Source organism: Bos grunniens, chromosome 20, assembly GCF_055505025.1.
Source record: "Bos grunniens cultivar Pamir isolate PY7600 chromosome 20, Bosgru_T2T1.0, whole genome shotgun sequence".
NCBI classification, from domain to species: domain Eukaryota; kingdom Metazoa; phylum Chordata; class Mammalia; order Artiodactyla; family Bovidae; genus Bos; species Bos grunniens.
In genome coordinates this window covers 71,579,373-71,606,819 of record NC_141184.1, presented here as the reverse complement: position 1 = coordinate 71,606,819, position 27,447 = coordinate 71,579,373, and the positions used below count along the sequence as shown (strand labels likewise).

Genomic DNA, 27,447 nt, shown 5'->3' with positions numbered 1-27,447 from the left:
CAGACAAATGGATAAGAAAGCTGTGGTACATACACACAATGGAGTATTACTCAGCCATTAAAAAGAATACATTTGAATCAGTTCTAATGAGGTGGATGAAACTGGAGCCGATTATACAGAGTGAAGTAAGCCAGAAAGAAAAACACCAATACACTATACTAACGCATATATATGGAATTTAGAAAGATGGTAATGATCACCCTGTATGTGAGACAGCAAAAGAGACACAGACGTAAAGAAGAGTCTTTTGGACTCTGTGGGATAAGGCGAGGGTGGGATGATTTGGGAGAATAGCATTTAAACATGTATATTACCATATGTGAAACAGATCGCCAGTCCAGGTTCAATGCATGAGACAGGGTGCTCAGGGCTGGTGCACTGGGATGACCCCGAGGGATGGGATGGGGAGGGAGGTGGGAGGTGGCATCAGGATGGGGGACACATGTACACCTGTGGTGGATTCAAGTCAATGTATGGCAAAAAACACCATAATATTGTAAAGTAATTAGCCTCCAATTACAATAAATTAAAACAAAATTATATGTCTGAAAAGATGGAGTGGTTTACTTTTCATGGAACCACTATTTTCAATAGGTTATTAAAATATCTTTAAAAAAATTACTCATTTTTTGAGGCCTTTGCTAATCTTTTACTAGGCTCAGTAGAAATATAAAGCAACTGTCTCAAATACTGAAAACAGGCAGTAATATAGATAAAGCACATTACTTTCTGAGATTATTATCTCATGACAGAAACACAGTTGGCTGAATTCCTTCCATATTACAATAAAACACCCTAATCAACCTTATTGGGAAAATAGGACATCAGAGACATTTCATGAAAATCATGTTAAATTAAGGTCAAAAGTATTATTACAAAAATGCAGTACATTTCTAATATTTTGCTTATACATACCACAAAACAAATAAGTTAAATACAAAATAATACATACTCATTTTTCTAGTGATTATCCTTTATCGGTTTTTACATGGCTTTTAGAAGAGAAAAACTTTCTAAACCACTCTCAAATGCAACAGACTAAAAAGCATAAAGTGCTCAACAGAAAAAAAATAAACAAGATATAAAAAACTTTGCATATAATCAGCAGAGTGGTTATAAAGGACATTTGGAAACTATTGCCTCGCTAAGCTTTCCACCCAAGAATGTAATCTTAGAAATCAAGGCAAGATGTGGTGGACTGCTCTTAGAAGGCAAGAGTACCACTGAACATAGAAGAAACCTCTTCCCTCTGAGCTACATAATTTTTCTTACAGAAATGGTCTTTTAGGAACTGGTACTTAAAGTACAACAAACACATTTGCACGCAAAGGTAAAAATATTCAGGAATCTTTATAAAGTCTAACATTTGGCAAACAATCTGAACCTCTAGAAGGACTGTCAAGACACCACATGTATCACTGGCGATGGCACTAACTTTATCTAAACTAACAGTCCACCTATTTAAACTACAGCAGCTGAGTAGGGGACACCCATGTCAAGAAACAAGGAGGTCTACAAGTACGCTGTCTTGGGAGAAGTTAGGGTGTAGAACAGAAGGCCATTAATTCTCCAAGTCGAGTTAAAAGGTAATCTTCTATGGGAAGGGATGGTGGTAGTGGTGGTGGAAGGTTCAAGACCTTGTGCTCTTCACGCAGCCCCAAAACAAGCTGGCAGTGCCCCCTGCATTTGAAAATGTTACTGCCGGGGTTTAAAAACGAAAATCAAAGACAAAGTTATAAACACGATTCTCTTTGTGTGTACGGAACTCAATGAAGAACTAAAAGGGTCTGTTTTTAGTTCTTTAGAATTGGCTTCTCAAAGTTCAGTTAGACAAGATTCAGGGGTGGCGGGGGGAGTTTAAGACACTGGAATCATCACATTTACTTCAGTGAAGGAAATACATATTTTGACAGACTGATGAGGATGGCAGGCATGTGTCTTGGGTAATTTTATTAGTATCATTAGAAGACTGATACATACTATAATGAGATGGCAGGATACAATGTAAGATAATTTTTGGAATGGTCAGAAATACAGCCTGAGTAAAATAAACTAGGCCAAACAAGGTACTTCTTTTCCCTCTTTTTGTTTTTTAAAAATTAGGTTCCCATATTCATAGTTCTAAGAGCTAGTTCCAGAAACTACACTAGTACAATAACCACTACTCAAATGTGGTTACTGAAAACTTGAAATAGGTTAAACTGAGTTGTGCTATAAGTGTGAAGTATATGCTGACTTTGAAGACTAAGTAGCAACAATCCTTTAAAAAAGTCCTAGGTAACTTTTTAAATGTATTACATGTTGAAATGGTAACATACACTGCATTAAATAAAAATATTTAATTTAAAAGAATCTCATCTGTTTCTTTTTATTTTTTAAATGTGTCTACTAGACATTGATTTCTCATATTGATTTCTATTAGCACTGTTCAAGTACTTAGGAGCTCTGCAGCATTAAGTTGACTGGGATTAGAACCAAACCTATTTACCACTGTATGCTTACAAGCATTTTCTTGGGATTGTAATAAAAAACTAGAATCTTGGCAGCCTTCATCACAACTCTATGTTCTTATTAGAAATACTTATTAGTTATTCCAGTCATTCTAGACTATACAAGAGAAAAGCCAAGTCGTTCACTTTATATGCATTTTAGAAGGCAGAGCTTCAGGTTCAAAAGACAAAAAGTATGAATCATAGTCCCAAATTAACCAAAGTATTGATCAAATTAAATTTTATATACTTTTACCATTCCGTTTCTTTTAAAGACAGCCCCAAACCTGTAACTGCTAACATACGATTTGTCACAAGTGTAAAACTTAAAGCTATCATTTTAAAGCAAAATCTTTTTGTACAGATACCCAAATCACAAAATTCTAAAATAAACAGATAGCTTTTGGCTGAAATATCTAGTCACAAAATGGAAACATTTAAGCAGAAAATGTTTAATCATTATAGATTTTCAAAATGACCACTGACTGAAATGAATTCAAAGTTCCAAACATTCTAAATTCTAAAAAATTACCTTCACATGCTTTCCCCTCTGAACATTACTCTTATTCATATGTTCATGTCTACAGAGAAAGAAAAACTGAATTTTAAGTATTTGAATGCAAAACTTGAGAAATATCTTTATCAAGCAGCTCTTGAGAGTCAACTGAAAATTGTTCTTTATGGAGCAAAACTGTACTGTAAAAACACACTGTAACATTTCTTCCTTTCTGTAAACAAGTTTTAAACTCTTCAAAGTACATCCAGATTTTCAAAATACATCCAGATTACATCCAGATGTAATTTAAGGAAGTGAATTATTTTTTCCTAATTTCCCCAAGTCTTTCAACTACCTAAAATCATCACTAACAGTCTCAGAAAACTTCGCTGAACTATTATTGGATCTCCAAAACGTTACTGCAAAAGTAAACATCTGAAAAAATTTATAGCATTATTTAAAAATGACTTCAAAATATAGAATTCCAAGGCAAATGGATATACAAATTTTGGAACTATGTTTTTATTACCAGAATATACAATGATCCTTTCATAATTCTGCAATACTGCCTCAGATTCCCAGTTTCAAAACCATTGACCTTTAGATTTCCTTAACATCCATTTAGAATAAATGATTTTGTTGCTGCTCATAAAAGAAGAAAGTCTTTAGCTTTGATGCTTCAGACGTAAGTAAACAGAAATGGCTAACTCTGGGCCTAAGATAGATGTGGTGTAGAAAGAGCACAGAACCCTACCAATACACATAAACTAACTACGCCCCATTTGAAGCATTCTGGAACCTCAACGAACAGATTTTCAAGTAAGTAATTAAGCCTCCAATTAAAAATCATTTTTAAATGTACTGATAAACATATAAATGTACTGATAATCAAAATACAAAAAATGCAGTATCGCCAATTATGTGGTGATTTCCTAGGGTTCACTCTGAAATTCCAGGTAATGTTTAATAATAGTATTTCTATTAAATTATGGCATTTGAAAGAGCTTATACTTCTGGGGGTAGATCACATAAACACACTTTTTGGGAGAAGATATGTTTGGAAAACAATAATGAATAATTAATATTTCTTTAACATTTCTAAAATCACATAAAAACGATCATTTCTAATTGCCATTTCAGTAAGATTCCACACAGGGTATGTTACTATCCATGTATTAGTAACCAAAACACACACAGAACAGATTTGTAACAAATATTCAGAATCAATTATTTTCATGAGTGAAACATTTCTGAGACTTTAAGATTCATGTTTGAACATACAGTACTGCAATGCTGGCTACATAAAATAAATAGAAAGTCTTTTTGAGAGGAAGCTCAATCATCAGAGGCTGTATTGCATTTAAGGATTTAACACTGGCTATATACAGAAAGAAAAGCAATCCAATTAGAAATATTTCATGTTACTGGAGCTCTCTTTTTAACATGGCAACATTTAGCAGCTTACCATTCTGACATTTAAAAATCAACAGGAAGAGTGCTACTCTTTTATCCTTTGGTTCCCAGTGAAAAATAACTCAGTAATAATGCCTCTGGTTTTCAGATCCTCTTGAATGACATTAGCAGAGATAAACCTGATACTTTAGCTGAAATTTGGCAGACCAAGAAGTGCACCGACTGCTCCAAAATATCCCTGTATAATTTAAAAACAATTATTCATGTAGTGCAGCTTTAAATTAGCATGTACTATTAACCGTTATTATAAACACATATTTGGTATAATCTATTTAAGAACATCAATTCAGAAAGGATGGCTTCCTCGGGGTGTGAAGAAAGGTAGTGGCTATAATGCAAGGAACAAGGGGTTTTAAGCAAAGGTGTATGTTCTGTTATCCTGAAGATTTCAAGGGCATTTATGACAGTAATCAAACATAACAGCTGACAGGCAGCTGGATGGATGCTTGGGATAAAAGAACAGACAACTTATTTTTTTTAAAGCTTATTTACTGGCTGCTGCTCCACAGCCTGTGGGATCCCAGTTCCTGCAGCAAACCCGTGCCTGTAGCAATGGAAGCTCAGAAGCCTAAGCACTGAACCACCAGGGAATTCCCTAACTTTCTAACAAATGTTTATACACTTAAAGAAAAAAAATAAAGAAAAAAAAAGAAGAAAGCTACCAATCTGTTATCAGCTACTGAAAAAAATTTTTCTTAAAGCCTGTATTCTCAAGATATAGACCTCTGAAATATATAAACAGTGACTTCTAGTTATTAAAGCTTCCTGGACTATTATGGCAATTCTGTGCTCTCCTTGCTTTTCCTGAACAAAGTTCCTGGGGCTCTGCTTGCCAACAGCACAGGGCATGCCAGGTGGACCTGCACAGGAGTGCCCGTTCTCACGTGTACAGCAAGAGCTACGGCAACAACACATGGGAGCTCGTGAGAGCAGAACAGACACTCAGAATCTGTATTATGAAGATGATTAATAAAGTATCTAACTGATCAGAAACAAACCAATTCAAGGTACGTTTACATAATTCAAAACATTTTGTGAACTGGTATTTGGCCAGGTCAGAAAGTAACTGGGTATAGTGAAAGAAAAAAAAAAAAAAATCTTAAAGAATGAACTCCAAAAATGTCAACAGTGGTTGAGGTTACCTCTGGAGGTAGGGGTGAGGTTGTGGTAGGAGGAATAAAGAGATTTTCATTACTAAATTATATATGTATTTTTACTGTTCATATTTAACATTTGTTCTCTCAGGGAGAAAAAAACAAAACAATGTAACAAATCCACTAAGTATAAAAGCAGTCCCAGAATTTAATGAGCTCACAGATCTGACACTGCTCTCTCTTGGTCAGAACTGTGACATTCTCATCCTAAAGGGAAGCCTGCAAGGTGTCAGTGACCCCCACCCCCGAACGCAACTGAAGTGCGGGAACCATACACTATTCAGGTAAATCACATTTTTATACTTTACTTTAAAAGTACCAGGCAAAGAACAATATATGAAACCTGTATACAAAAGCATGCTATTAAAATTCACAAAACTTGGTTTTTCCTATCGTACCTCATGCTCCAGAAATAACGCTTTCAGTTGACCTTTTGACCAATAGTCCAGTGCATATGCCAAAAGTTTCATTGAGAGAGTATTGACACGCAAAAAGTTTCCAACAAAGACAACTCTGTTTATTTTCTAAAAGAAAAGAAGGAAAATAACTTGAAAAAAGAATTATCAGGTAGATTTTACAATACAATACAGATGAGTATTTACATCTATTTACAAATATAAACAATTACTACCTTTTATTAGTGCCTTCTACATTCCTGCTATATGCCTTCATCATCCTGAACACTTAAAAAATTATTTCAGGACAAGTCACTACACTTGTCAAAATTCACAGAATATACACTAAGAGTGACCTCAGAAGTGAACTATGGACTCTCAGTGAGGTTCACCAACTGCAACAAACGGACCAAACTGGGCTGGACACTGAGAGCGGGGGAGGCTGTGCATCCGTGGGGTCAAGGCTGCACGCGAACTCTGGGCTTTCCACTCGGTTTTGCTGTGAACCTAAACCTGCTCTAAAAACTAAAGCCTAATCAAAACAGAAATGGTTTAGAAAGTCTCTAGCTAAATGATCTAGAGACAGACTTGTTATTGAAAATGGCTATAAATAATACATCTAGCAAAGAAAGTAATTTGGAGAAACATTACTGATGAGACAAAAGGAGACAAACCAAAGAAAGTATTTCAGAGGTGTTTTTTAAAAAAGCTGTAAACTGGTCAGCATGTTGCAGCTTATGCTCAGCAATAATATGAGAACTTTATCTTTAGCACTGGAGATAACACGGACTGGAATTCTGGCATAGCCATCCAATTCCCAGGGTTCCAGCATTCTCTGTACCCGGCCTAACCCATCAAGTCACTCTTTAATTTGGTTCCTTAGGTACCTCTAAGACTAGAAAATCACTGATGGAGAAAGCAATGTTTGAATTTGCAGAAAATCTGTATCTACTGTCACAATAATAGAGTATACATTTTTGCATACTGAATTTGTGAATAGTGAAAACTATGCCCTTGACTGGCTTCCCCAATGGCTCAGTACAGTCTCTATACAGTCAGCAAAAACAAGACCAGGAAATGACTGTGGCTCAGATCATGAACTCCTTATTGCCAAATTCAGACTTAAATTGAAGAAAGTAGGGAAAACCACTAGACCATTCAGGTATGACCTAAATCAAATCCCTTATGATTATACTGTAGAAGTGAAAAATAGATATAAGAGACTAGATCTGATAGACAGAGTGCCTGATGAACTATAGATGGAGGTTCATGACACTGTACAGGAGACAGGGATCAGATCATCCCCAAGAAAAAGAAATGCAAAAAAGCAAAATGGCTATCTGAGGAGGCCTTACAAATAGCTGTGAAAAGAAGCGAAGCTAAAAGCAAAAGACAAAAGGAAAGATATACCCATTTGAATGCAGAGTTCCAAAGAATAGCAAGGAGATAAGAAAGCCTTCCTCAGTCATCAGTGCAAAGAACTGATCAGAAGAAAACAACAGAATGGGCAAACTAGAGATCTCTTCAAAAAAATTAGAGATATCAAGGGAACATTTCATGCAAAGACGGGCTCAAGAAAGGACAGAAATGGTATGGACCTAACAGAAGCAGAAGATATTAAGAAGAGGTGGCAAGAATACACAGAACTGTACAAAAAGATCTTCATGACCCAGAAAATCACAATGGTATGATCACTCACCTAGAGCCAGACATCCTGGAATGTGAAGTCAAGTGGGCCTAATGAACCATCACTACAAACAAACCTAGTGGAGGTGATGGAATTCCAGTGGAGCTATTTCAAATCCTAAAAGATGATGCTGTGAAAGTGCTGCACTCAATATGCCAGCAAATCTAGAAAACTCAGCAGTGGCCAGAAGACTGGAAAAGGTCAGTTTTCATTCCAATCCCTAAGAAAGGCAATGCCAAAGAATGCTCAAACTACCGGACAGTAGCACTCATCTCACACGCTAGTAAAGTAATGCTCAAAATTCTCCAAGCCAGGCTTCAACAATACGTGAACTGTGAACTTCCAGATGTTCAAGCTGGATTTAGAAAAGGCAGAGGAACCAGAGATCAAATTGCCAACATCCAATAGATCATTGAAAAAGCACGAGAGTTCCAGAAAAACATCTATTTCTGCTTTATTGACTATGCCAAAGCCTTTGACTGTGTGATCACAATCAACTGTGGAAAATTCTGAAAGAGATGGGAATATCAGACCACCTGACCTGCTTCTTGAGAAACGTATATGCAGGTCAGGAAGCAACAGTTAGAACTGGACATGGAACAACAGACTGGTTCCAAATAGGTAAAGGAGCACGTCAAGGCTGTATATTGTCACCCTGCTTATTTAACTTGTTTGCAGAGTACACCGTAAGAAATCCTGGGCTGAAGAAGCACAAGGTGGAATCAACATGGCCGGGAGAAATATGAATAACCTCAGATATGCAGATGACACCACCCTTACGGCAGAAAGTGAAGAAGAACTAAAGAACCTCTTGATGAAAGTGAAAGAGGAGAGTGAAAATGTTGGCTTAAAGCTCAACATTCAGAAACTTAAGATCATGGCATCCAGTCGCATAACTTCATGGTGAAACAGTGGCTGACTTTATTTTTGGGGGCTCCAAAAATCACTGCAGATGGTGATTGCAGCCATGAAATTAAAAGACACTCATTCCTTGGAAGGAAAGTTATGACCAACCTAGACAGCATATTCAAAAGCAGAGACATTACTTTGCCAACAAAGCTTCGTCTAGTCAAGGCTATGGTTTTTCCAGTGGTCATGTATGAATGTGAGAGTTGTGCTATACAGAAAGCTGAGCGCCAAAGAATTGATGCTTTTAAACCGTGGTTTTGGAGAAGACTCTTGAGAGTCCCTTGAACTGCAAGGAGATCCAACCAGTCCATCCTAAAGGAGCTCAGTCCTGAGTGTTCATTGGAAGGACTGACGTCGAAGCTGAAACTCCAATACTTTGGCCACCTGATACGAAGAACTGACTCAATGGAAAAGACCCTGATGCTAGGAAAGATTGAGGGCAGGAGGAGAAGGGGACGACAGAGGATGAGATGGCTGGATGGCATCACCGACTCAATGGAGATGAGTGTGAGTAAACTCCAGGAGTCGGTGATGGACAGGGAGGTGTGGTATGCCACAGTCCACGGGGTCACAAAGAGTCGGACACGACTAAGCGACTGAACTGAACTCAGTAGTAAAGTGGTAAATGGCTCAGTGGTAAAGAATCTGCCTATAATGCAGGAGACGAGGGTTTAAGCCCTGGGTCAGAAATGGCAACCCACTCCAATATTCTTGCCTGAAAATCCCATGGACAGAGGAGCTGGTGGGCTATAGGCCATGGGGTCACAGGAGTTGGATGTAACAGAGCAACTAAACACAGTATTTCGGAACCTGTGACTTGGTGTCTTGTGGTGTATGGCCTTAATTACTGTTAATTCATCAGTAAAAATGGACCTGTAAGAGCTAATAAAAAAGGTCCCAGATTACTGTCAGCCCCTCAAAGTGAAATATTTCCCAACTTTAGGTTAAAACACCTGCTAGTAGCTCCCTCAACTAACTTACTACACTGTTATAAAGAAACTTAAAAGACAGAATTCTGATTTTAAATTTGGAATAATTCAGAGCATTAATTCAAGCTTTTGCATAGTTGTTCTCTCTCTTGGAGCCTCCCTATCCCCAAAGATCTGCACCCATGATTCTCTCACCTTATTCAAATCTTTGCCTAAGAGTCACATTTTCAACAAAGGCTTCCTTTAACTACCTAATTACTTAATTTGTCCTCTGCCAATCTTTGGTCTACTCACAATTCTGTTTAATTTGTTTAATTTTCTCTCTCTTTTTTTTTTTTTTGCTGCACCTGGCATATAGGATCTTAGTTCCCTGACCAGGGATTGAACCCACACTCCCTGCAATGGAAGCTCAGAGTCTTAACTACCTGACCTGCCAGGAAAGTCTGTAATTTTCCCTTTTTAAAAAATAGCATTTCCTACCTAATACTAAACAATTTACTTATTTACTGTATCACTAGAACAGCTGTAAGCTTCACAAAGTCAGGGATTTTTGTTTTCTTCACTACTTTACCTCAAGTGCCCAGAATAATACCTGGCAAATGATACTCTGCAAATATTTATTCAATGAATAAACGAAAGAGTGAACAAATGAAGAAGTCCTTCATAAAGTACAATTTCCAACTATATTTACAACAACTAAATGGGCACATACACCTACTACATGAAGGCAGAACTGTACGATCTTCTTTAACAAACATAACCAATTATGAGGTAAACCCAGCAGTACATGCTTTCTGTGCGTGTCCACCACTCAAATGTCATGTGCAGAGCAGCCTCAGCGCCTTCATAGCCCTGTACAATGCTGCTTGATCCATATGCAACAAGGCAGCACTGTAAAGAAGCCGAGGGCAGCAAGGAACCTCCAAGTTCTCATCAAGTGCAACATTAACAGGAAGAAAAAACACAAAGCACCCACACTTTCAGGATTTAGTTGTCTCAAAATGTTTTACTGTTTAGGGGGAATCTCTCTTTTACGATTTCAAGATATTTAGGCCATACATTTCCGAAAAGGTTGCTGGATAAATGTAAATATCTCTTTGTCCTAATTTCCGATTTGAATGATCTGCTCCTTTAAATGAAGTATCACAGTTGGGCAGGTAACATATATATTAGTGTACCTTGGGATTTAATGGATTAAGAGATCTAAATCCTAGAGGCCTCCTTAAGAATCCTGCTACATGTACAGAAAACTCCAACTCACATTTTTCATGTAATTAAAAAAACTTACCTCATTAACAGCACACATTCGTGCTATAGAACCAATGTTATTGGTGATAGTAACTAAAGTAGCTCTTGCTAGATCTTCTTTACTAACAGATTCTCGCTTCTCCTTATAAATCATATTCCCAAAACTGCAGAGAAATGAAAAACAAAATCAAATCTGCTGATTAACAAGCAACAGCTCATACATTTTGGAACTATAGCCTACAGATAAATCTACACATGTGCAAAATAAGGTATACATGTACAAAGTTACTTAATGACCCAAGGACCTGCACATAGCAGACACTGGGAACAACCCAAACATACATCAAACTGATCGTCACACAATGAAACACCATGAAGCTATTCATGAAAGAGAGAGAAGAAGGAGGGGACGCAGAAAAGGGAGGACAAAGAGGAAGACGGAGGCGGAAAAAGAGAGAGAGAGGTAAGGGAGCAGGCAAACAGACTAGGAAATACTGCTGTTCCAGACGACACAACCACCCCTCTTATCCATGAAGGACTGGCTCCAGGACCCTCCTTGGACACCAACATCAATAGATGCTCAGGTCCCTTGTACAAAATGATGTAGTATTTCCATATAACCTATATATATATATATATATACATCATCTCCATATTACTTAATACAATATAAGCACTATGTAAATAGCTGCCCAGGCACAGCAGATTCAAATTTTGCTTTTGCAACTTTCGGGACATATTTTTAATCTGAGGATGGCTGATTGTGTAGGTGCAGGACCATGGTAAGGGGAGCGAACTGTATACTGTATGCTATAAAATGCTATATAATGGCATTTTAACGTTATCTTCTAAAAGTTACCTTTTAGAAGAGGAGGATAAGGATATGTATTTGTATTTGCATAGAGAAACACTAGACGGATACTCAAGAACGAATAGAAGTTTCCTACAGCGCACTGAGGGGAGACTTCGTAATGTAAATTTAATTTTGAAATCACACAGATATTCAAAACTTATAAATGAACTGGGTAAAAGGAAGCCGCCTTACAACTTCCTGATACACTGCTTTCTAAAACCTAAGTAAGCAAGCTTAATTACAGTGTAAATGTTAAATTTACCTAGATGCCACGGCCCAGCCAGGCAGACCAAATCTTTCATAATCTCCCCCGTAAATATCACGGACGAGTTTGTCAGCTTGCGTGCTGTCACCTTTCGATGCCATTTCAAGAGCCTCTTCAAAACTTTCACAGCCAGTCAACAAGCTACATAAACCCAGAAAGGTACCCCCTCCAAGGCTAAAGAAAACAAACAAAATGTGGTAAGTTGCATTTACACACTGCATTCTTTCTCCAATGTAAAAGGATAGAGCACTCACTTATTCAGTTAAACACATGAATAGAAAACATTTACTAAACCTAAGAAAAATGCAAAGCAAAACCAAACTTATCAGATCAAAGAATAAACCAAAGGAAAAAAATCCTGTTGTGGAAACGACATGACATGGGAGACCTTCTGTGTCTCTGTCTTCACCTGGTACTGCACACTGTAACTGCTGAAAACGCACGTCATTGTGTGCGTGAAAAACGAGTGTTTAAAAAAAAGTTAGCACCACACAAATTAAAAGGAAAATTGTAACTCTAAGTCAACACATAAACATTTACATGACTCTGAAATGAATACAGTGAGATCATTTACAGACAGAAATTAACTTGGTTCTAATACTCTTTGAATATGCTCATAAAATGAAATCATGTTTCTCTAATCCTTAAAATCAAAACCTTTGCTCCTTTAATCTCACCTGAATTTCTAACAGATTCTACTCCTGAATCACTGTTGGAATCTAGTTAACAGACTGAATTTCTTTTTGAATTGACTTAAGTAGGTAATACTTCCCTGTAATTCTCTGGCATAGAGTTACAATGGAGGTGGATTTTCAGTCACCATAGAAATAGAATACTAATTAAATTTAAGTACCATTCAAATAGGCGTACTATATTGAAATTAAAAGTTTTTCTGGGGACTTCCCTGGCAGTCAAGTGGTTAAGACTCTGTGCTGCCAAAGCAGGGGCCGTGGGTTTGTTCCCTGGTCTAGGAGCTAAGATTTCACGTTACACCAAGAGGCCAAAAAATAAAGTGTTTTCCACTCCCACACCCTCGCTGCCACAAAACAACCTAATTTAAGAATCCTAAAATCTATCTTCGTCAAGTTTCCTTAAAAGTTGATGAAGTACATATTAGAATCATAAGGTAAATTTAAAAATCTCATTTCACATCTATATTTCAGGTATTATAGAAAAAAAGAAAGTTGCTCAGTCATGTCTGACTCTGTGACCCTGTGGACTGTACCCTACCAGGCTCCTCTGTCCATGGAATTCTCCAGCAAAGAATACTGAAGTGGGTAGCCATTCCCTTCTCCAGGGGATTTTTCCCAACCCAGGGATTGAACTGGTTCTTCTAAATTGCATTGCAGGCGGATTCTTTACTATCTGAGCCACCAGGTAAGAACTCATGTTAAATTCATCCTATTGAATTAATTACAAGGTTGCTAAATACTTCAACTTAAAAAAAAAAAACACTATTATTTTCAGCTACACTGGGTCTGTGTTGCTGCATGGGCAACACCACAGAGGGGACGGCGGGGTCCACTCTCTAGTTGTGGCACACAGGCTGTTCACAGTGCTGGCTTCTCCTGATGCGGGGCACCGGCTCTAGTGCGCAGGCTTCGGTAACTGTGGCTCCCAAGCTCTAGAGCACAGGTTCAATAATGTGGTGCATGGGCTTAGTTGCTCAGCAGTATGTGGGATTTTCCCAGATCAGGGATCAAACCCACGTTTCCTGCATTGGCAGGTGGATTCTTTACCACAGAGCCATCAGGGAAACCCCAAATACTCTGCACTTTATTATGAATCAAATAGCAGGTGGTAAGCTTTAGGCTTAAATATATCTATATAAAAATGAGAAAAATGTTTTGGAAAATAGAAGTATTATTGGAATCATTCCAGATAAAAATTCATGCTTCATTATGGAAATTTTAATGACAACTGACACTAACCAATACAAACATTTCATGATTTTAGTTTGAGTCTACACACATGCCTTATAAAACAGTACTATCTGCAACACTACAACTTTTACTCTACATTTCTAGCTATTGCATAATACACTTTTTCTGATGAAGCTACCATATAGATAGATAGATAAATTTCACAATTTCTAAGAATAAAACAATATGAATGCTGCTCTAAGAACAAAAATGCTACCACCTTGTTCCGGTTACTCGTTTATAGTTGTCTTTGGAATGGACTGCTAAAATACTGACTCCCGAACCAATGTTCACTACCAGGAGCGGATAGGGATCGTCCAGGTTAAAAGGCATCTTTTGGCACCTCTCAGGTTCTGAGGCATTAGCAAAATAATAGCACTCTGCTTGTCCATTGAAACTGACAGAGTCTATGTACAGCAAGCCCTTCACAAGGCAGTCAAGTTCATCCAGTTTGTGCAGGTGGAGGTTTCCAATCTGTAAACAAACCCCAAAACAAGTTTTATAAAGTGAACAAAGAACAGCACTCAAAATACTTAAGTATATAATTTTCATGTACTTCACAAAACTTCAAAACCAGCTACAACCCCTGCATTTTTACTTGCTTTCTTTTGTAAGAGATTTTGAAGCCCCAAAATCTCTTAGGGGCTTCATTTAGTCCAGTGGTTCTCAGGAGTGGTAGTATTACTTCTAGAGGCATTCTGAAAACCTGTCGGGACATGTTAGTTTTCATCAAGATGGGGAGGAGGGAAGAATCAAACTAACATTTAGTGGGCAGGGACTTGGGTGGGGTACCAGATATCTGGAGTGGGCGGGCAGTTGTGCAAAACAAAGAATTAACCCTTTTTCTGCATTATCTTTGAACATTCTGACAGATATTTTTGTTCAGACAGTAGTAGGAAAATGTTTTTAATAACCTGAGCCTATGTAAACAAGTGTTTTATCTATCTATGTGTATAAGTACAAGGTATTTTTTACACGGTTTTAAATACATCCTAAATTTACAAGGAATGCAACCGTCATATAAACTAAGAAGTGTTGCACTTTTGTTTGGAACTTTATCTTGTGATATATCACAATAGCAACACCACTTACATATTTGATTCTCCAATAAAATTTACTGTATCGATCTAGCATGTGTGGCTTTAGAAATTAAGATCTATGTACACACATAAGTGGGTGCTCAGGTGCTCAGTCCTATCCGACTCTTTGTGATGCCACAGACTACAACCCGCCAGGCTCCTCTATCCAGGGAATTTTCCAGGTGAGAATACTGGAGTGGGTGGCCATTACCTTCTCCAAGAGATCTTCCCGAACCAGGGATCAAACCTGTGTCTTCTGCGTCTCCTGCACTGGCAGGATTCTTTACCACTGAGCCACCTGGAAAGCCCTAATCTATGTCCATACAAGCATCTAAATCTAACTACTTCATTATGCCCTCCCGTGTGACCCTACCAGAGAATCTACCTACTTCTACTTACCGATATACAAAATTAATCAGTTATACCTTAATTTCCTATGTTTATATTATAGTTTCAGTACTAATGTGAAATTATTAAATTCATTTTTGGTTAGTAAAGAGTAGATTATATTTGCTATAAAAGATCTGAGCTTTGATAATGCTTTCCCATTCTCTAAGGACTTATGAGGTATCACTCCTGAGGATACTTATCAGGTATCCTCCTTGAGTTCCCATGGCATCTCTTTTCATAGCAATAGTATTAATCATAATGCACTGTACTTCTATTTGTAATTCACTTAACCATGTGGTCTAGGAAACTGTACTCTTTGACAGCCTAGTCTGTGTCTTATTCCTAGCTGAGTTCTCAGTGTCTAGCACAATAACCTAATAAATACTACATGCTCAAATATTAACTTAATAAATGACTGAACACCAACAAAAACAAATATTATAAAACCTCATCACTAGAAAATACTTATATTTCTTTTAAGAAAAATTAGAACTCTCCAATTTGAATACCAGTATTTCCAATGGCTTGACAAGAGGTGGCTTCAAGGACACTCCTTTTGGCAAGAACACTGGCAACCATTAAGTATCACACATCCAAACAAACTGGTTTCAAATTCATGTAATTTAAGGTCAGATTACTCAATAAACTGAATACAAATCAGTACTACTCATCATTTTTTTTTACTAAAAAAAAAAATTTTTAGTAAAAATTTATAGACTTTTAAGCTACCCCAAATTACAAGGTATTCACTTCTGTGAGCCATATAAGTGATCATTTATGCTCTATTAATAGATTTTTCTTACATGACTTTGAGAAATTCACAGGCATATTTAAATGGTCCTCTTTCACTTTTCACTTTCATGCATTGGAGAAGGAAATGGCAACCTACTCCAGTGTTCTTGACTGGAGAATCCCAGGGACAGGGGAACCTGGTGGGCTGCTGTCTATGAGGTCGCACAGTCGGACACGACTGAAGCGACTTAGCAGCAGCAGCAGTGTGCATATTTTCAAGAAAAACAAATTTCAGTAAATCTAAGTATCAACTTGTTAATCTTTGTTCTAATGGGAAGGACTGGAATCTTGGCAAACCCCTACAAGCACAGAAATCAATACTTGCATAATCCTCTTGCCACATCCAAATGACCCCCTCCCCCCACTTCAAGATTCAAATTTGGTGGGGTTGATGATATAAAACCCAAGAAAAAAAGGGGTAACAGGAACTTCATTCAGGTGTCTATTAATCAAAACATACAGACTTTAGCTGGAGTCTGGGAAGATGGGTGTCCTTAGGAGAGATGACTAGATCAATACTCAAAAAACCAGGCAAACACAGAATAACAATATGCAAATATTTCAAGCCCCATTTATATCTGGCTTTGCACACTACCAAATTCACTGGAGTCTATGTCTACTGTAACTTTGTAGCAGTTCCTAAACTTACCAGATTTTACCAAATATTATGTATAACAGGCCCAACTCTGGCCAATTTTTACTCACTGTATAAAGGTTTTTAAATGGTCCAATCAAAAGTTAAGTCACGAAGATGAATGGATAAATTAAGTTGTACATATTTACAATGGAATATTACTCAGCCACAAGAAGGAAAGAATTTGATCAGTGGAGCAAGCACAAGCTGGAATCAAGATTGCCAGGAGAAATATCAATAACCTCAGATATGCAGATGATACTACCCATATGGCAGAAAGTGAAGAGGAACTAAAGAGCCTCTTGATGAAAGTAAAGAGTAGAATGAAAAAGTTGGCTTAAAGCTCAACATTCAGAAAACTAAGATCACGGCATCTGGTCCCATCACTTCATGGGAAACAGATGGGGAAACAGCAGCTAACTTTATTTTTCTGGGCTCCAAAATCACTGCAGATGGTGATTGCAGCCATGTCCTTGGAAGGAAAGTTATGACCAACCTAAACAGCATATTGAAAAGCACTTTGTCAACAAAGGTCCGCCTAGTCAAGGCTATGGTTTTTCCAGTGGTCATGTATGGATGTGAGCGCTGGACAAAAAGAAAGCTGAGCACCAAAGAATTGATGCTTTTGAACCGTGGTGTTGGAGAAGACTCTTGAGAGTCCCTTGGACTGTAAGGAGATCCAATCAGTCCATTCTAAAGGAGATCAGTCCTGGGTGTTTATTGGAAGGACGGATGTTGAAGCTGAAACTCTAATACTTTGGCCACTTGATGTGAAGAGCTGACTCATTGGAAAAGACCCTGATGCTGGGAAAGATTTAGGGCAGGAGGAGAAGGGGATGACAGAGGGTGAGATGGTTGGATGGCATCACCAACTCAATGGACACGGAAGTTGGTGATGGACAGGGAAGCCTGGCGTGCTGCAGTTCATGGGGTCGCAAAGAGTCGGAAACGACTGAGTGACTGAACTGAACTGAGTGAGGCAGATGAACCTAGAGCCTGTTTTACAGAGTGAACTAAGTCAAAAAGAGAAAGACAAATATCATGTATTAACACATATATATGGAATCGAGAAAAATGGTACTGATGTATCTGTTTGCAGGGTAGCAATACAGACACAGATAGAGCAGACTTGTGCACACAGCTGGGGAAGGAGAGGGTGGGAAGAACTGAGAGAGCTCCAATGAAACACGTGCACTGTGTGTGTGTTGTCGCCTCTGACTCTGCAGCTCTATGGACCATAGCCTGCCAGGCTTCTGTCCCCGGGATTTTCCAGGCAAGAATACTGGAGTGGGTTGCCATTTCCTACTCCAGGGGATCTTCCCAACCCAGGGACTGAACCCATATCTCTTGCATCACTTCCACTGGCAGGCGGATTCTTTACCTTGCCAATGTAAAATAGATAGACAGCGGGAATTTGCTGTACAACACGAGGAGCTCAACCTGGTGCTCTGTGACAACCTAGAGGGGTGGGAGGGAGGCTCAAGAGGGAGTGGACATATGTACACCTATGGGGAATCAATGCTGATGTATGGCAGAAAACAACACAACACTGTAAAGCAAATATCCTAATAAAAATTAAAAAAAAAAAAAAAGGGGGCAAGTCAATAATATATACTTCCTCTGTATCAGCACAGAGAACCAGTCCAAGGAACATACCAGACAGAAACCAGGCCCCATATTTTAAAAATTGAAGAGAACGGGTATCAATTTTTGCCTCTGAGTGAAATACCTACTGTGCGAAAATCATTTTCAAACTTGTAAGCACCACCTCCTGTAGCACATAGCACCGTGTGTAATGTTGAGAAGTTTTTATCTCTTCCCATTTGGATAAAAGTAGGCAGGTCCTGGGTTGGAAATCTGATAAAGTGCAAGTTCCCTCTCCGGCCAAAAAGTGTTAAATCTTTCAGTTCAAGGTGTACATCCCGAATACCAGTGGATCCATATGCTACATTAGAAGTCAAATATTTCCGGATACTTTTTAAGCTCTCAACTTCTTCTTGTTCTTCCTCTGCTGTGATATCAATAGGTTCAAAATATGATAGCTTTACCAGAGTTCCCCCGATGTCCATGCCAAACCACGGGAAAGCTGTGGATAAAAAATTAAAATATATATCTTGATTTTGGAAATACAAATGAGGAACTAGTTAATTAACCACAAACTTTATTTACTGTGAACCATGCACTCAGTCAACTTATGAGGTAAGACACATCTTCCATGTGCAACTCACCCTTTTCCCTTCAAAGTGTTACTCTGTGCATTTTCTAAAAACCCTGAAACCTAGGATTCCTGGATCCCAAGGACCTTTTAATTCTTGCTCTGTGACAATCTAGAGGGGTGGGAGGGAGGCTCAAGAGGGAGTGGACATATGTATATCTATGGATAATCCATGCTGATGTATGGCAGAAACCATACATCACACACCTGTCACAAGTAGGCATTTCTTTTCATTTACTATATACTTATCATGTGCTCCAGGAGATTAAGACAAAAAATAGGACCAATTTTGTCTTAATAGTAGTATGTCATCACCTTTTGAAAATGTTTCTAAAAAGATTTTAATGTAATAAAATTGGTCTAGAATCATGTCAAGTAACCCAAGAGAAAAGAACCTCCTTATAAGAAACTTTTTCCTTTGCCCATTAAACTTACTAGGCTTCTTTAAGGGCCTCTGGTTAATAAAAATTAGCTGTTGATAACGTTGAAGGTAAACCTACCTGGACATAGGCACACTCGGGTAGGGAGCATCATCTGGATTTGGGACTTGGTACTCTTACTAACTGGGCTGTTTGACACTGGAGAAACCACTAACCTGTCAAAACCTTAGTTTCCTTAAGGTCTCTTTCTCTTCTCTGGGATCTTAATCATCATGACAGTGAACAAAAACTAATTTCATAGTTAAGATACATAGATTACAAAATGCCTAACAGCAGGTATTTAACAGTTCATTACGCATAAGTTGTCAAGGGTAAGTAGTTCCCTCTAAAATTCCACTCTGTTTCTTCAGCATTTATATTTACTTGGTATGAGTGTACCGTTAGAAACTGGGAACATCAACTCAATGAGAAAGGATTCTGTACATTTCTCTGTTCAGGCACTATGCTCTTGTCACCTATAGATTTGTATAAACAACTAAGATGCTGAAGAAACTAAATTTTCTCTGTTTTGTCAGGTGGCTAGCAATGGAGGCCATCTTAAATAAGTAAAAAAAATAGAGTCAGCTCTTAAAGGAGGGGTAACTGGAGACGCTATAATGCAGAACATGATGTTTTAGTAACCATAACATACAAACTAGAACATGATAGCTCCCTGCTTTCTTGCAGAGATCCCTTCAGTTCAGCAGAGTTCTAGAATTTATTTCCTTATGCCAGAGAATCAATCACCATTCAAAAAGTATGGAGGAGGCCATCAGAATACAGAAAATACATGTTCTTAATTATGATCCACTCCTTTCATTCTAGCAAGTGATCTAACTGCCATTGCCATTAAAGCAAATATTTAAGCTGGTTACTTTGTCATTAACCAAAGGGAGAGGGAGAATGGCCACGAAATTAAAGTTTATTTACTTACAATAAAACTACAAAGTTAAGTACAACCACAGGCCTACTGATAGCTCCAAGAGGTAAGAAAAATATCACTTTCTAAAGAAATCAGGCAAATCTATCAATAGCTTTGTTGCTTCTAGCCTAGGGACAGGTTAAAAGTAGGTTACAGTACAAAAGCATCCTACTTCCTACATATAGCCTAAGCATTTCTCATTCTTTTGGGAATAAAACTCTCCACTGTCAAGGTGGGGGGAAAAAAAAAGAACCAAAATACACATCTAATGAACAAAATACACAATCTATAAATATAAATAACTCCTCTGATGATGGCAAATAAACATTACCTTCTCCAGTCTTTTGAGCATTTCCTAGAATCTCTCAAGATCTGTTTATGTGACCCTCCAAAAAACAGGAGCTTCTACTCTATTTCTGACCTAAGCCCAAGAGAACTGCTCTATCAGTCCCCCATAAGTAACAAAAATATCCAGAACCACCTTAAGCAGAGTGCTACCTACCAGGCAGATTATGTATGCAAAAGAAGAAAACTGAATGTGTTTTCAGATAATTAAACAGAAGATATTCTAGCCACAAGGGCAGACTGTTCATTTCCAAACAAGCTGTGCAGGAGTTTCCTAGTGGCCTACTGGTTAGGATCCCCAGCTTTCACTGCCATGGTCAGGGTTCAATTCCTGGTTGGGGAACCAAGCAAAGCAAAAAGCTGCTTGGTGTGGCCAAAACTAACTAACTAAATAAAAGTTTGGTCTTTCCTTAAGTGTTGGTAAGGGTAGGGGAGAAGCATTAAAAAGCTATTTAATTGAGACTGGCCCCATGTAGATTTTTGCCCAAAGGGATACTATGCCAAACTAGATTTAATTGTTCTTTAGCAGAAAGAGAAGGCAAAAGCTGAAAATGTTCAAAACATTAGTGGATTATTTTAAGGAACAAAATTCTAAACTGGACACGTGCACTAGTAAATTCCAGATATGGCTCAAGTTCTTGAATAAAAGGCATTTCACTCTTCCCAAGAATCATTCCAAATAAAAGTGCTGTTTTCAGACAGACTAAGAAAATAAACCATTTTCACACCTTCAGTATTATAATTCCTCAGACAAGCTTCAGAAGATATCCCCCATTTTGATAAATTAGTTACATCTCAGGGGATATCAGAAACTATCACCTTCAACTGCACCTTACCATCCCTTTGAAGTGATTCTTCCTAAGTAGTGACTCAGTTTATAAACAGGCCAAATTACACAGAAGCAAACAGCACACATATGCTACATACTCCTCTCTGGTCTTGACAGAACCTTCAGGTATCTGACTGCTTGGATCAGCAAAGCACGCATACAAGCCTATACCGCACCACATTATAATATGCATATAAACGGGGCGGGGGCGGGGGGATGTACTGTCCGGGGTCTTCACAGCGGGGTGTGGGATTAGTTGTCCTGCAGCAGGTGGGCTCTTAAGTTCCCCAACCAGGGACAGAACATGGGCCCACAGCAGTGAAAGCCCGGAATCTTAACCACTGGACAGCCAGGGAATTCCTTTATATATAAAACTTTTATTATCACCTTGTTAATCATGTTGCATGCCATACAGGTAACCAAAACAAAGGCTGACCCTTAACTTAGAAAGTCACATGAGCTGAGATACAGAGGACCACCACTGTTGAGACCTTTATTACCTATTATTTAAGTAGAGTGAAGAACACAAGTAAAGGTAAAGCAAATATTGCCATCGTTTTGGTTTTAGCAAAAAACTTGCATTAATGTTTCACTTCATCCTTCCCCTGGAGTTAAATACACAATTTCAAATGCTCACCCTTTAGTTATACAATCTAGAGGATGAATTCCTTTTCTTCTTTTCTGCTTAAATACATGCATGTGGTTTATAAGCTGGTATATTATTAGTGATGCATCAAAAAACCCAATGTTTTCTAACACTTATCTGTTAAGGAAGTGTGCCACACCAAAGTCACTTGCTTACCTAGTATGAGACACACTCTGTGAGTTATTAGTGCCCCTCTAAGGAGTAAACAACGCAACGCATGGACACATGCCTTACATACCAGGTGCTCACTAAAGTTATAATCAAAGAAAGAAGCCCTACACAAGAACTCAAAACAAAACAAAATAAATATTTCTTTAGCTAACCCGAGTGGTTTGAAACATTAGAAATACTGTCCAGGGATTTCCCTGGCAGTCCAGTGCTTAAGACTCAAAGCTCCCAATGCAGGAGGCAAGGGTTCCATCTCTGGTCTGGGAACTAAGATTCCACATGCTGCGCAGCTTGGGCCAAAAAACAAAGAAAAGAAATAATACTTTCCAGATAGATATATATATATATATATATGTATGTATGTATGTATTTATCCACAACAGTTCATAGTTGAAATACTTTCTTTACCACGGCACAAAAACAAGACGTTCTTTATATTTATTGTAAAGAACTGAGTAGACCTAAAGTCATCTTCTGCATATTAGAAACTGGCAATGTTATTTCAGGCTTCTAAATCATATTAACTGACTTTTTCAGCATAATTAATGGTCTCACAACGTACCACAATGTAGTAATAAGTAAATTACTTCTAAAAAACTAGGTGATCTTATGGTTGCCAGGGAAGGGGGAGAGGGATTCCTAGGGAGTTTGGGATGGACACATACACATTGCTGTATTTAAAATGGATAACCAACAAGGATCTACTGTATAGGGCATGGAATTCTGCTCAACGTTATGCAGCAGCCTAGATGGGAGGTGGGTTTGGGGGAGAATGGCCGAGCTGCTCTGCTGTGCACCAGAAACTACCACAACTTTGTCAGAGGGTTATACCCCACTACAAAAAGTTAAAAGATAAAAAAATAAACATATAAAAATAGGTTATTAGTCCTCAAACCTGTTTATTTTATAAACTCTAAATTATCATCTTTGCTAAATATGAAACACCTTTGACAGAGATGGCATCCACACCTGATTACAAGTTTGCCCAATCTAAGTAATCAAACTGTTGTGGCAAAAATAAAATACCACGGGGTCAGAATATATGCTTGTCAAGGTTAAACTCACTTTCCTAAATGGAAATTCTAAAACAGGCTGAGAAAACGTATGTGTTGAAGGAAGATGTCCAACTGTTCTACTTTACAGCATCTGTTTAAGATTCATTTGATTTAGCAAATGTTAAATTAGAAGTGTTTCTATATTACTGTCATTAAAGCCTTCACATCACTATTGTATACACTGATGAAGGAGAACTCTTTATCTACCATTCTTTTAAAAAAAATCATTGTTTAAAAAATGTTTTAGGGGACTTCGCTGGTGGCTCAGTGGTTAAGACTCTGCACCCACAATGCAGCAGGCCAGGGTCCAACCAGTGGTTGGGAAACTTGAGACCCAGCTGCAATGATGACCCAGAGCAGCCAAATAAACATTAAAAAAAAAACAAAAAAAAAACGTGTTTTAGTTGGCAGATAAAACCACCAGATCAGAAAGGTTTGTGCTTCCTTAAGTATTCAGACTATGCCCTACAGGTGCAAAACAAAAAACAAAAAAAAAACGAAGGACTTTGAGTCAGGAGCCCGAGGGCATCGAACCTTATTTAGCATAGAGTAGGTCGGTGCAGCCTCGGAAAAGTTACTCTGGTGCCCAGTAAGTTCAATTTCCTCAGCATTAAATTAAAACTAAATTATCTCACATTTAAATGACAATAAGCAGATTTCAGAGAGCTTTGGTATGTTGACTCTCCACGGAGGTTTTCAAAAAACCGGAGGGGCGGTAAAAGGCAAGATCGCGCTCCGTTTTTACAGCAAGAGATTTCCTAGAACTGTTAGGAGAATCAAATGACACTGTAAAGTGGCAAAATACCAATACATTTCTAAGACAGAAGCATGCATCCCGTATTCCTAGTGGCCCTGAAGAATGGATTTCAAGTATGACAATGGCTGAGTGATTAAATAAGGCATTTATAGAAGTTTTAAATAGTCTAAAAATAAAAGGAAGCAAATAAAAGCGACCTACTCTCTTTAAATATAGGGGAAAAAATTTTACGTACATGCTCTATAGTCTTAAAAAAATCTCTATATGAGTAGTCACCAAAACATTCTTAGAGGTCTGCTCTGAGTGGCGGGAATACCGGTAGTTTTGCTCTTTTAACAACGAAGAACTATTTGTCATTCTAAATAAAAACACACTATGGTAATCACCCACCGGCAGGTTACACGCACGTGTGTTTAAAAGCTCTAATTGTAACAACAGTGACAACTCCCGGGAACCGTGGATTTCAAGGACACAAGCAAAAAACTCAGAGATTAAAAAAAAAAAAAAAGTTATGAATGTCCCCGCGCAATTTGACAGCCGTGACCACCAGTTTGCAGCTTTACTTCAGAGGAAACTGGGAACGCGGACTGGTAGCTCTAATCTTGCCTGCCAAACCCCGAAACCAAAATTCCCGCTTGCACCTCCCAGATCTCAGGGAGGAAGTGCGAGAAAAGGCCAGGGGGGGCGGCAAGTGCTCGCCAGCCGAGCTTAGGGGGATGGGAAGAGAGCCTGGAACCTGGTGCTGAAAACGTCCCTCCGCCCCCATCCCGCGCGGTGCCGGCGGGAGCAACCGGTTTCGAAGCAGGCCGCCCGGCCAAGGGCTTTCGAGACGCGGCCTGACGTGCTCTCCCAACCCGACGAACCCAAACCCCCATCTTACAGGGTTTCTTGGCATCCTTGATCTTCATGGCGTCTGCCTGAGGGGCGAGGGGTAGCCTCTAGTCCGGCGCGCGGAGGGCAGTAGCTACGACTCCAGAGGTGGCTCTGGGCCGCGCGGGGAGGCCGGGCCAGTTCCTCCCCTCGGGCCGGGCTGGGCGGGCCAAGGGCGGGGCGGCGGCGCCTAAAGCTAGGCCCGGCCCAAGGGGCGGCCCCCCACCCCCTCGAGGGGCGGCCGGGACCGAGCAAGTAGGGGCAGGCCGCCGGCCTCGCCGATCCGGGGCCCCCGCCGCCGCTCCAAACAAAAGGCCCCGGTCCCCTGAGCCGCCGCCGCCGCACGGAGAACCAGCCCGCCCAGGCCCAGCTCCCACGTGATGCAAGCCCCCACTCCCTCCGCTCTCCGCCCGGCTGCTGGGGATTGTAGTTTCCCGAGTGGCGAGGACCCACTCTCAGGCTACAGTCCTGTAGATGTACTACAAAACCCAGGATGCATCGCGGGCCCTCCTCCGAGGCCCCTGCCCTTCCGGAGGTGGCCTCAGAGTGGTCCCAGAGAGAAGGGGGCGGGGCTTTAATCACGCCAGCGACGAGGCAACCAATGGAGACTGATGTGGGCGGGCTTCGGAAGTCCAACTCGCTAGCCTCGCCCGGCAGGGGAGAGAGAAGGGGAAGGAACTCTTTGCTGGTGCTGTCATGGCTGTCCTGCAAGTTGCAGACTTCCCCTGGAGGCAGAAAATGTGGTCAGTGTGCCAGAAAAAACGCTATAAGTACAGGGCTCTAGAGTCGCTCTTTAAAAAATGCCGCTGAATACATTTGTAAATTAAAGTTATTCACGAAGAAATCCGCTGGCTTAATAGACACTTCGAATGCTGGAGTTGGGATGATGATGGGAGTCATAGTAATGGCAATAACAATAATAAGTACCATTTACTGAATGTTTACCATTCAGTAACCATTCTACCAACAGTCATGCGCACTCTGCTAAGCACTTTGGGGGAATTATTTAATTCAGTATCTTTGTGAAGTGTGTGCAATTATTTATCACTCATTTTGAAGAAGAGACAGGATCTGAGAAGTTGTCACTTGCAGAGAAGGCGCCCTTTGCTGTGGTTCCATGTCCCCTCAGCTCCCTTCTTCCAAAGGGAAGACTAACTCCCAGAGAAAAAAATACCCTTGTTTGCACTCCTTCCCCTGTGCCTTCTAGGTTCTGAGTCCTCTGGAATGGGAAGGGACAGCTTGCGGGGGACGGTCTTCTCCTGGCCTCCCCTCCCCCAATTAGCTGATTAGGAATTTAGTGATTGTGGCAGTAAATGATTTGAGAGTTGGCAATGGAGGACTGAGCCTTACTGCACCTTCTTTGTGGAGATTATGACAAGGATTGTGAATAAGAACTGGAAGGGACACAAACCATCATTTAGGGAGCAGATACGAAGAGATAGCACTTTACAAGTTGCTTTTCTTAAATTTTAACTTAAGTTTAATCCTTATCACCCTTTGAAATATAATGATTAAAAATTCAAACTTGTTCACTTCTTGGTTCTACAAATTGATTATAAATGTGGACAAATTACTTCATCTCTTTGACTCTCCTTGGGAATGCTGCTGCTGCTGCTAAGTCGCTTCAGTTGTGTCCGACTCTGTGCGACCCCGTAGACGGCAGCCCACCAGGCTCCCCCGTCCCTGGGATTCTCCAGGCAAGAACACTGGAGTGGGTTGCCATTTCCTTCTCCAATGCATGAAAGTGAAAAGTGAAAAGTGAAAGTGAAGTCGCTCAGTCGTCTCCGACTGTTAGCGACCCCATGGACTGCAGCCCACCAGGCTCCCCTGTCCATGGGATTTTCCAGGCAAGAGTACTGGAGTGGGGTGCCATTGCCTTCTCCGCTCCTTGGGAATAATAATGCCTAAAAAATAGGATAGGGATGAGGGCTGAGATGGAAGAAGGCATGTAAAATGCTTACCTCATTATCTGTCCAATAGGAAGTGATCAGCAAAGGATGACTGTGTTTTTATTGCCATCATTATGCTTATTGTAAAGATAAGGGAGAAAGGTTAAATATCTAGACTCTTTGTCCAAGGTAATTACTTAGAATTGGATTCCAGGTCTGATTGGTGCTTTGCAGTTCCTTATCTTTTGTTATTTTGATCCCTGTTTCCACGTTTATTATTTAGAAATATATTTTTATGTGTATTTTTAGTAGATACATTTTTCTGAGCTCCCAGATATGTGACCTGGTAACTTAGAACCTTGAGTAGTAGACTTTAACCTCCCCCACCCCCCATTACACACACACACCCCTGAGGTGATCTTCCCTAATAATTCAGCTTGTAAAGAATCCACCTGCAATGCAGAATTCTATACAGAATAGTCCTGTTTTCCCACTTTTTTTTTTTTTTTTGAGTGAGAGCCATGACTTCTGGTTTGACATGGTTCCAAGGAGTGTTCACTATCTAATATGATTCACTGTCTGCTTAAGCCTAGTGTGCATACTGTTGTCTACCAACA

At 39.4% G+C, this 27,447-nt stretch overlaps 1 protein-coding gene across 1 annotated transcript; it reads right to left on the bottom strand.

Annotated features, from left to right (window-relative positions):
* Positions 1-1,933: 1,933 nt before the first annotated feature.
* PANK3 (pantothenate kinase 3) lies at positions 1,934-25,436 on the bottom strand. Its single transcript, XM_086362273.1, has 7 exons — positions 24,952-25,436; positions 18,449-18,801; positions 14,041-14,294; positions 11,896-12,072; positions 10,821-10,944; positions 6,011-6,136; positions 1,934-4,636 (listed from the first exon to the last, which is right to left on the bottom strand). The coding sequence occupies exons 1-7, from the start codon at positions 24,977-24,979 to the stop codon at positions 4,586-4,588; spliced, it is 1,113 nt and encodes a 370-aa protein (XP_086218399.1). The 5' UTR covers positions 24,980-25,436; the 3' UTR covers positions 1,934-4,585.
* Positions 25,437-27,447: the final 2,011 nt, after the last annotated feature.

Excerpts from the sequence above, each read along its gene's own strand:
- PANK3 (XM_086362273.1), bottom strand. The coding sequence starts at position 24,979 with ATGAAGATCAAGGATGCCAAGAAACCCT. Across the intron at positions 14,295-18,448 it reads TTGAAAATGATTTTCGCACA|ATTGGAAACCTCCACCTGCA; the intron begins GTAGGTATTTCA and ends GTTTGTTTACAG. Across the intron at positions 10,945-11,895 it reads GGCTGGGCCGTGGCATCTAG|TTTTGGGAATATGATTTATA; the intron begins GTAAATTTAACA and ends ATTTCTCTGCAG.